The 10324-nt window shown below is 48.3% G+C and overlaps 1 protein-coding gene across 1 annotated transcript in view; it reads right to left on the minus strand.

Annotated features, from left to right (window-relative positions):
• Positions 1–10324, minus strand: part of gphna (gephyrin a) — a 36642-nt gene that overhangs the window by 9011 nt on the left and 17307 nt on the right. The window contains exons 17-18 of the mRNA XM_079692809.1: positions 9971–10100; positions 1803–1850 (exon numbers count right to left, since the gene is read on the minus strand). Of these exons, the coding sequence (XP_079548935.1) occupies positions 1803–1850; positions 9971–10100 (178 nt within the window). The remainder of the gene's footprint in view (positions 1–1802; positions 1851–9970; positions 10101–10324) is intronic.

Consider the following 10324-nt stretch of genomic DNA (forward strand, 5'->3'; position numbering starts at 1 on the left):
CTCAAAATCTCACGATACATGGCCCCATTCATTCTTTCCTTTACACGGATCAGAAAAACAGCCCCAAAGCATGATGTTTCCACCCCCATGTTTCACAGTAGGTATGGTGTTCCTTGGATGCAACTCAGCATTCTTTCTCCTCCAAACACATCTAGTTGAGTTTTTACCAAAAAGTTATATTTTGGTTTCATCTGACCATATGACATTCTCCCAATCCTCTTCTTGATCATCTAAATGCTCTCTAGCAAATTTCAGACGGGGGGGGACACGTCTGGCACAGCAGGATTGAGTCCCTGGCGGCGTAGTGTGTTACTGATGGTAGCCTTTGTTACTTTGGTCCCAGCTCTCTGCAGGTCATTGACTAAGTCGCCCCGTGTGGTTCTGGGATTTTTGCTCACCGTTCTTGTGATCATTTTGACCCCACGGGGTGAGATCTTGCGTGGAGCCCCAGATCGAGTGAGATTATCAGTGGTCTTGTATGTCTTCCATTTTCTAATAATTGCTCCCACAGTTGATTTCTTCACACCAAGCTGCTCACCTATTGCAGATTCAGTCTTCCCAGCCTGGTGCAGGTCTACAATTTTGTTTCTGGTGTCCTTGGCAGCTCTTTGGTCTTGGCCATAGTGGAGTTCGAGTGTGACTGTTTGAGGTTGTGGACAGGTGACTTTTATACTGATAACGGGGTTCAAACAGGTGCCATTAATACAGTTAACAAGTGGAGGACAGAGGAGGCTCTTAAAGAAGAAGTTACAGGTCTGTGAGAGGTCTTGTTTGTTTGTAGGTGACCAAATACTTATTTTACCGAGGAATTTACCAATTAATTCATTAAAAATCCTACAATGTGATTTCCTGGATTCTTTCCCCCCATGCTGTCCCTTATAGTTGAAGTGTACCTAGGATGAAAATTACAGGCCTCTCATCTTTTTAAGTGTTAGAACTTGCACAATTGGTGGCTGACTAAATACTTATTTGCCCCACGTACCTTCAAATTTGAACTTCAGTACAATCCTTGAGTAAATGTACTTTGTTAATATCGAGCACTGAGTTCAAGCCTTCTGTAAAGTTAGGAGCTGGTCATGGCTTCTTTAGTTTCAACCAGTTAGTCGTTTGTTAAAAGTGACTATTGTCAAAACATCTGTGGTGCATTAAAATGATCATTCACCATTCTTTTTTCAAATTAAGACCAATTAAATGGAAAAAATTGAATTAAGATATTGTAAAAAACATAAACGTATGGAAAAAGACTACTATATCCTTGTCAAACAGACCTCCTGGTGCCAACCCATTAAACTTGATTTTGACTACACTATCAACGCAGCATGAAACGAGCTCTGATAAGCAGGTAGAGGCAGAAGAGAATGAGGGTCATTAGGAGGGCTGAAGAGAACAAGGACCAGGAGAAGAGGCTGGGTAATCAAGGTTCCTATGTAACAGCCTGACGGACAATTGGTCAACTGAGGGTGACTCAGAGGTCAGGGTATAGATCAGGGTCGGCAACCTTTTTGATATGAAGGTGGCATTTAAAAAAAAAAAATGTTATCAGCGTGCCAACGATCGAGAATTATCAACGGGGGGGGGGGGTTGTCACGCTCGTCAACTATCAGCAGGAAGGCGGGGGAGCCTCGCTGCGGGGAAGCAGTGTGTGGACCTGTCAGCATGCTTGCCAACCTTTTAGACCTCAGAAATCGGGAGCAATTTCAAAATGCAAAATGGGGGGGGGGGGGGGGGGGGTTGGTGCTAGTGGATCGCCGAGCTGTTAGATTAACATTAACATGCTTATTGTAGTTGTAAGAGCACTGGACTTGCGGCCTGTAGCACCGTCCTTGATGGAGCATATGTGTGGGCTGGACCTGTATTTTACAGGAAAGGGGTGAGCGGAGAGTAGAGCAGTTGTCGATTCTTGTTCTGTTTTCTGTGAATATCTGCCTCACCCTCTCAGACTTTGAGTTGCGCGCGCTACTAAAGAGACGTGTTACCATGGAAACCAAACAATGGTGTCGCTGTATTAAAGTCCGAGGGGAAACAGTCCATCTGTGTAAATCTGATTTTGTCAGAAATCGGGAGAAATGCGGGAGAAATATGACCGCGGGAGGAAACCGGGAGAGGGCAATGAAATCGGGAGTCTCCCGCGAAAATCGGGAGGGTTGACAAATATGCCTGTCAGCGCAACTTACATGATGCCAAATTTAACATACACATTTAAATAATGGTTTAAATGGCATAATAATAAGGACGATCGTCCGTTCTGTGATTCTCCAGAACACACAAGTTATGATATTAGGGTCATGCAGAGTGAGATGAGATCACTGTCCCTTTAAGAGAGAAAGAGAGGGTGCGGCTGTTGTGCATGTGTGTTTGTGAATGGTAGAGCGACAGTGATGGAACGTGTGTATGTTTCTGGAAGTGAAACGGGAAAGCAGAAAAACAGAGGTCTGTGATGTATTTTGTGAAACAGAAGAACAGCTAAATAAATGCAACGTCCTCCCAAGAAGAGCTCGCCTCTCTCCAGTCATTTAAGCTAAAGTGGGTTATTGAACCTGAAGCTTGTTGCTCCTGCCCTCCTCGACTACGGTCTGGGAGCCAACAGGAAAGTTCAACACACAGATGGCCAGTCCGCCCCTTTGTAGCATATTATTTCGATGAGAGATGAGCACTGGGCTTTCAACTAAATAAACACAGCCACGCAAAAACTGCGTCATTTGTACAGCTCCTTATGGGTACTGAAATTAGTGAAGTGCTTTCCTCCGTGGTGAAACGATCAGCACTGCACCACGGAGGAAAGCGGCAGAAAGTCACCTGGAGATAAAGAGAGCGGGGCTGCGTTGCGTGCATGGCTTCCTTCTGCAGGTAACGGGAGACGCGCTCTGGCGGCGGTCTCGCGTTCAGGATCCGAAAATTAATTTAAATATTTTGCACACTTATTCCACTTATTCCTAGTGTGCCACTGTTTACGTGCCGCGTGCCAGGGGTTGCCGACCCCTGTTATAGACATATGGATACTATGTAGCTAATTTAATCAAGGAAAAGAGCATATGGGAAATTAATAATGAAATTAAGTTTTTTCCACAGTGTGCTACACTATACAGATGTCATTGGCGGTCAAGTAACTGACTAAGCAAAGCAAAGAGGAATTCCTGGACTTTACGTATTTGAATCTTGAAAGTGTCCATATAGCTTTCGTCTGAATGCAAAAGTAGGTTTCTTATGTTCCAAAGAATACAAGAGCATATTTGGCAGCCTAATGGAAAAAGTGCTGCACCCAGCATATTTTTTCAGAATTCTCCAAACTTTTGTATGAAGCTGCTCCGAGCACTAGTAGTTGACAATCACTCAACTTTATATTAAAAAAAAAAGGCCTGGTGACATCACGGTCACTTCTTCCGAGGCAATCCTATGGTTGGTTCTCATGGTGAAAATACAATGTCACAAAAGACATCGAAACACAAAAGTGATGCTACTCTATCATTCAACAGCGTTTAGAGTAGTGATATGATAGAAACAAAAACCCACACAAGGCAGGAAATGCTTTTCCTCTTTGCATTGTGTTTCAGGTATGGTCCGAATCTGCAATTAGAACACGGAAATCTTTGGTTCATTGCTTATGTTCACTGTAACGAAGTGGTGCAGCAATGAGTCCTAAAATCCGATGTGAGTTTGCATTTTAGCACTTCCAGTTTGGATTGTCTTGAAGTGATTGAAAGTATTTTGGTTAACCAAATAACTTATTTTAGGTGGCTAACACAAGCTAAAAAAGGGTCTTAATGTTTTGTTCTACAACTTAAAATATGTCATTAAATACACCAAACTGAAGCTACTATGTGTCATAAGAACTGTGGTTGCTAACAAGTGTCTAAAATAAAGCCCCGGCCAGCAGCCACACGGGGACGGCAACGGTCTTATCTGCTACAGTTCACTATTAGATAGACGCTCTGGGGGGGGGGGGGGGGGGGGGGGGTCAAACGGCTCCGTGTTTACGCCTATACGATCATTTCCTGGTAACGTTGAAGCAATAGCCCCGCCTCTCCCCACCTCTCCTGCTCAGAGATCAGCTGCTGGGCTGTCAGGAGAGGGAGAGGGAAAGAGAGGCTCCGTTTCATATATATTATATAGAGTGGTTATTCATTTGTTTTAAAAAGCTCAATAAATAACAAAGACCTCTGACCGGCACTTTTCAAATTTTGTCCGGAAGATTTCAACTTTAACGGACATGTTGACCGGCGAAAAAAAATCCAAATGAAACTCTGCCGCACGGTCCCCTCGTCCCTTGGAAGAGGCGGAGAGATGGGTGTTTTTAATCTGCTGGTGGACTACCGGAGAGATTTACAGCAGGAGCAAACGCTTGCCTCGGGGAGGGAGAAAAAGAGCCAGAGCGTCCACAGCGGAGAATAAACAGAAGGGCAACCATGAAAACCATGCGCGGGAAGTCTTCTACGCTGCTTTTGTGGCAGGACTAGAGAGCTGTTTGTAGATGTAGGTGCATTAATAAACAAGGCAAATCAGGCTGTGTCTCAACGCCGTGTATTCACATTAAGCAGGTAATCATACAACTGGGGGAGAGTCACGTGAGGCAGATATATATATAACACAGGCACAATACGTCCACAGGGTGGAGCTGCAACCTAGCCTAAACCATTCTGTAACATCTCCCTTCCTTTTGTTAAGTAACAACACAGGATCAATACTGCCATTAAACGGTTGACCTTTAAACAGAACATTAATCAAATGATTTCAACAACAAATAGTGCACCTAGCAAAGACACTTCAATAATAGCTGGATCAGAACACATCAGCAATAAACTCAGAACAATCAATCACATTTGTTTTACAATCTCTCCACTTCCTTTTTTTTTTCTTTTTTTAAATCTTTATCGTCCATGTGTGTTTGAGTGCGCACAGTCCAAGTGTGTGTGTGTGAGTGCGTGTGTGTGTCCTAGAGGTCAAGTCTGTCAGGAGGTCTAATCAGCCGTCCGCTCCGGGAGAAGGCCCGGCCCTGTAACTCACGGCATGGTGTACCCCCAGTCTGCGGGGAAGACCGCGACGACCTTGGGGGTGATGGCCTTGGAGACTCCTCGGGGACGCAGACGACCTCTCTGGCGCTCCCCCCACTCGCAGGCTGCTCCGGGGCCGATTCTGGGAGAACTGACGGCTGGAGAAGGGCCGCCTCTGCTGGTCGAAGATCAACCCTGTTGCGCCGATACGTGGTCCCCTCCACACCGACCAGATAGGACCGGAGTCCCAACTGCTGAAGGCACACACCTCTCCTCCATCGGCCCGTCCTGTCTCCTGGGAGCGGCTTCATCCGTATGGGCTGGCCGACGTTCAGCTCCGGCAGATCCTTGGCAGATCTGTCATATGTCAGCTTTGCTGCTTGATGTTTCACTTTCAGCTTGTCAGGAACACCCGTGACGACCTGAGGCACCAGTAGCTGGTCGGCCACAGGGAGAAGGGTTCTCAGTCTCCGCGACATAAGCCGCTGTGCTGGGCTGCAATGCATACCCTCAGTGGGCGTATTTCTCCAATGCAATATGGCCCTCCAGGGGTCCTCTTTGGCACGGTCTGCCCTTCTGCACAGGCTCTTTACAATTTTCACTGCTGACTCCGCTTTGCCATTAGCCTTTGGGTGCCTCGGTGAGGACATGACATGCTCAAAACCCCACTCTCTCGCAAACGCCCGGAACTCTCCACCGGCAAACTGGCCTCCACCATCAGAAATGGCCCTGTCTGGGACACCGTAGCGTGCAAACTGTGCCTTGCATCTACGGATCGTGGTGTCCGCTGATAGGTCAGGGAGCAGGTTGATCTCCCAAAAGTCAGAATAATGGTCCACCACGAGCAAGAAGTTCTGTGCTGCGTAGCTGTACAGATCCATGCTTACTAGCTGCCAGGGACGTGTGGGGAGCGGGTGTGACATCATAGTCTCTTTCTGTTGTTCGTGTGCATACTCATTGCACACAGAGCACTTTTGCACATAATCCTTGACTTCCCCTTGCATACCGGGCCAGTAAAGTGTATCACGGGCCTGCCTGTAGCACGCCTCGCCCCCCACGTGGTTGTAGTGGATCCGTCTCAGCATTTCCGGGCGCATAGCTTTTGGAATGATGACGCGCTGACTCCTGAAGAGCACGCCATCCTGTGCACTTATCTCATCTCTGACGGCCCAGTAGTCCCTGACGGCTACAGGGGTCTCCTCTTTGTGTCCTGGCCATCCCTCCAGCACGACAGACTTAAGTGTTTGAAGACACACATCCTCCTCAGTGTGTGTCCGAATCTGTGCCAGGCGTTGGCTGCTGACATTTAAATAGTCTGCCTGCTGAATGGCCGCCGTGTCACACTGCTCCTGCTGCATGCTGCAGACCATTTCACGTTGGTACAGTGTGTCTGTTCTCTGTGGCGGGGTGGTGGCTCTGCTGAGCGTGTCACTTATGTACATCTCAGGGCCTGGCTTGTATACCACCGCAAGGCAGTAATTCTGAAGTGTGAGGAGCATGCTCTGAAGGCGCTTTGGCGCACTGAGGAGGGGCTTGGTGAAGATGGACACCAGCGGGCGGTGGTCGGTCTCTGCAGTCACATCACCCCTCCCATATAGATAGTAGTGGAAGCGTTGGCAGGCGAATACGATGCTCAGGCACTCCTTTTCAATCTGTGCATAATTTTGCTCTGTTTGGGTCAATGCCCGGGAGGCGAATGCGACAGGCTGTCCCCCTTGAAGCAAGCAGCAGCCCAGACCCGCCTGACTGGAGTCGCTCTGTACGGTGACTGGCTTGCGGACGTCATAGTACCTTAGGACTGGCACCGCCGTGACCAGTGCCTTGATTTCCTTCATGGCGGCATCATGTTTGGGCAGCCAGTGCCACATCACATCCTTGTCCAGCAGTCTCCTCAGCGGCTCACATACCGCTGACAATCGTGGCATGAATCTGGACAGATAGTTCACAAATCCGACACACCGCTGGACCCCTTTTGCGTCTGTGGGGTTTGGCATGTCCAGCACCGCCCTGACTTTGTCAGGGTCAGCCTTGAGGCCCTCCGCGGACAGTATGTGGCCGTGGAAGCGGACCTCCTTCACTCGGAACTGCAGCTTTTTCAGGCCCAGTCTCAGCTTTACTTCCCTGCATCTGTCCATCAGAGCGATGAGGTTTGTGTCATGGTCGCGATTGGCCTCATCCTCTGTGTCCCCACAGCCGACTACAAGGATGTCATCAGCTATGGGCTCAATCCCTGTCAAGCCAGCCAGCAGCTCATGCTGCTTCCTTTGATACAGCTCCGGGGCAACTGACACACCGAAAGGAAGTTTCAGCCAGCGTTTCCTACCCCACGGTGTCCAGAATGTTGTCATCAGGCTGCTTTCTTCATCCAAGCGGCACTGCAGGAATGCATCACGTGCATCCACCAGGGTGAATATACGTGCCTTTGGCAGCTTATACAACACGTCATCTAAAGTGGGCATAAGGTAGTGGGACCGTTTCAGAGCACGGTTGAGATGCTTCGGGTCAATGCATAGTCTCAATTTGTCTGGCTTTTTTACTATGACTAGATTGCTAATCCAGTCCGTGGGTTGAGTGACTGTGGTCAAGTGTCCCTCCTCTTCATATCGATCAAGCTGAGCCTTAACAGCTGCCTTGAGGGCCACTGGAACGTTCCTGGGAGCACACTGCACCGGTGTCACAGTGCTGTCCAGCTCAAAGTGAATATCACCAGGCAGAGACTCAACAGGGCTGGTGAACACGTCGTGGTAGGTGCTGACAAGACACTCCTTGGTCAGGTCTCCCTTCCTGCAGTGCTCCACCTTATTCAGCTCCTCAGGAATGGTGAAGCGTATCAGACCAAGTCTCTCACATGTCTCACCCGAAAGCAAGGGCCTCTGGCCAGTATGCACGATCTCAAAGTCCAGTCTGTGCGTCTTACCCCTAATGATGCATTGTGTGCTGTACACACCTAATGAGCTCATCCACTCACTGTTGTATAGTTTTAATCTGGTGAGACTCTTCAGAAGAGGCGTTCTAGATGCCAGTCTCGTCTTGTCCTTGATGCTCATCACATTGCAAGTGGCTCCAGAGTCGAGCTGGCACCTCTGAACCCCACTTTGCAGTGGCAGGTTGACAAACCACTTTTTACCTTGAGTGTTCACAGCCCCCACGCTCTCCGCTGTGTACACGTCTCTCTCATCGCTGTCCTCCAGTTCCCCCGGCAACGGGTCATCCACAGCATTCAACTGGCGTGCCTGCTGGCCTCTTTTCATGCATACTTTTGCAAAATGGTTAGCAGTGCCACACGAGCGGCACGATTTACCAAAAGCAGGGCACAGGTCCCGCCCACGCTTGTGCCGTGTGCCACAGTACTTGCATTCGCCAGCGTCTCTCATGCTCTGTGGTTGTGCAGATGTGTTGGTGGACTCGGATGGCCTGCTGGCAGACCTCCGTCCATATCGCTGTCCTTGTGTGGCATTAACGCTGTCTCCAGGTCCAGAGCTGCCCAGTGACATGGTTTTTAACTTGCTGTCCATGACCTCGGCTGCACGGCAAATTTTAATGGCCTCGTCCAATTTAAGGTCCTTTTCCCTTAGTAAACGACGTCTAGCACCCTCGTCAGTTATCCCGAGAACAAGCCTGTCCCTTATGAGTTCATCTTTTAAAGCTCCATATTCACAAGAGGCAGCCTTTTCCCTCAGCCTGGTAGCAAACGCATCCAAGAGCTCTCCATCCTCTTGTTTAAGGTTGCCAAAAACGTACCTCTCAAAGATTACGTTCTTTGCGGGCGTGAAGTATTGCTCCAGTGCCACCAGTATATCACCCGCATCCTTTTGTTGGTCCGCGGTGAGTCCCAGGTTGTGTTTGTAAACATGGCGGCAGTCGTTCCCCATTAGCCTCCTTAGCGCAGCTGCTTGTACCGGCTTTTCTTTCTCGCTGAGCCCGGTCGCAAGCAGATAATCCTCAAATTCTGCTCGAAAGCTCACCCAGTTGCCGTGGATGTCCCCCGCCATCTTCATAGGCTCCGGAGGTGGGATGCTGGATGCCATTGTTCCAACGTGACGCTAATGCTAACAGGCTAACTGAAACTGCTAAACCTCACCAAAACAAATAAATGCACGCCGTCTCAGCGACGGATAGTAGCATGCAATCCACAGCTGGGTCCTATTTGAGCTTCTGACACCATGTTTGTAGATGTAGGTGCATTAATAAACAAGGCAAATCAGGCTGTGTCTCAACGCCGTGTATTCACATTAAGCAGGTAATCATACAACTGGGGGAGAGTCACGTGAGGCAGATATATATATAACACAGGCACAATACGTCCACAGGGTGGAGCTGCAACCTAGCCTAAACCATTCTGTAACAAGAGCCACTTACAGGCCCGGCATATGTACTACAGCGTCTCCAGCGCTTTCGAGCGGTCTCGTGTGAACGGACACGTTTCTGGTGCCTGTTGCGTGTGGACGGAAGACTTTTTTGATAAAGATTGCGGTCCGTTACCATCCTCGTGTGGCCGGGGCTTAAGGCTACTAAACGTCATCACGCCAATAATTAGCCGCCATTAGCTTAGCGGCGGCTATGTGAAGCAATGGAACTGAATGTAGCTTGTTATTAGCTTGTTCCTTCTTGTGGTTGCATTTACGCTTCAAGAATCTGAAAGTGATGCTAACATGTGGGGATTATCCTGCTGAACAAAACGAATAAATAGAATATAAACGTGTCACAGAGCTTTTATTCTTTGCAACATTCCAAAATCCCATTGACGTTTGTCGAGGGAGCCCGTTGTGATGCTGGTTTCCAGGTCGGAATACATCATCTCTGCAGCCCCTCTATACCCATGACATGTCATATTGCATTGTAATGTGTTGGCTCCTCATATATTGAAGTGTTTGGAGTAATAGCTAATCTACATGTTTTTCTAAGAAGTCTTTCTTTGGGATAAAAGAGGATCTTTGCAGCAGTCATTTATGGGTAATCATGGGTTAACTTTCAGGACCTACTTCCTGTAGGTGCAGTGGATAGTGGTTGCCTGGTCTCGGCCTCACTCGGGGCTACGGCCTCCAGCAGGGAGGGCCCAGTCACTCTGAAGTTGAAGTTTCCTTTAATAACAATAGCAATACATATACATTGCTAGAGTGGAGGAAAGAATATAACACTCCAAATCAAAAAGGCCCAGAATGGCCACGGGACACTATACTGTAGGGTTCCTTTACATTACCATGGCAACTTACTGACTGGGGGTTCTATAGCAGCAGATATACACTTCTTGTGGTTAGCTGCTCTTCAAAGGACAGTTCTGCCCATTTCTAATCAGTCCAATCTTTTCAGATTTGTTTCCACTGTATGAGTTGGTT

This window comes from Notothenia rossii, assembly GCF_949606895.1.
Source record: "Notothenia rossii genome assembly, chromosome: 7".
NCBI lineage: Eukaryota > Metazoa > Chordata > Actinopteri > Perciformes > Nototheniidae > Notothenia > Notothenia rossii.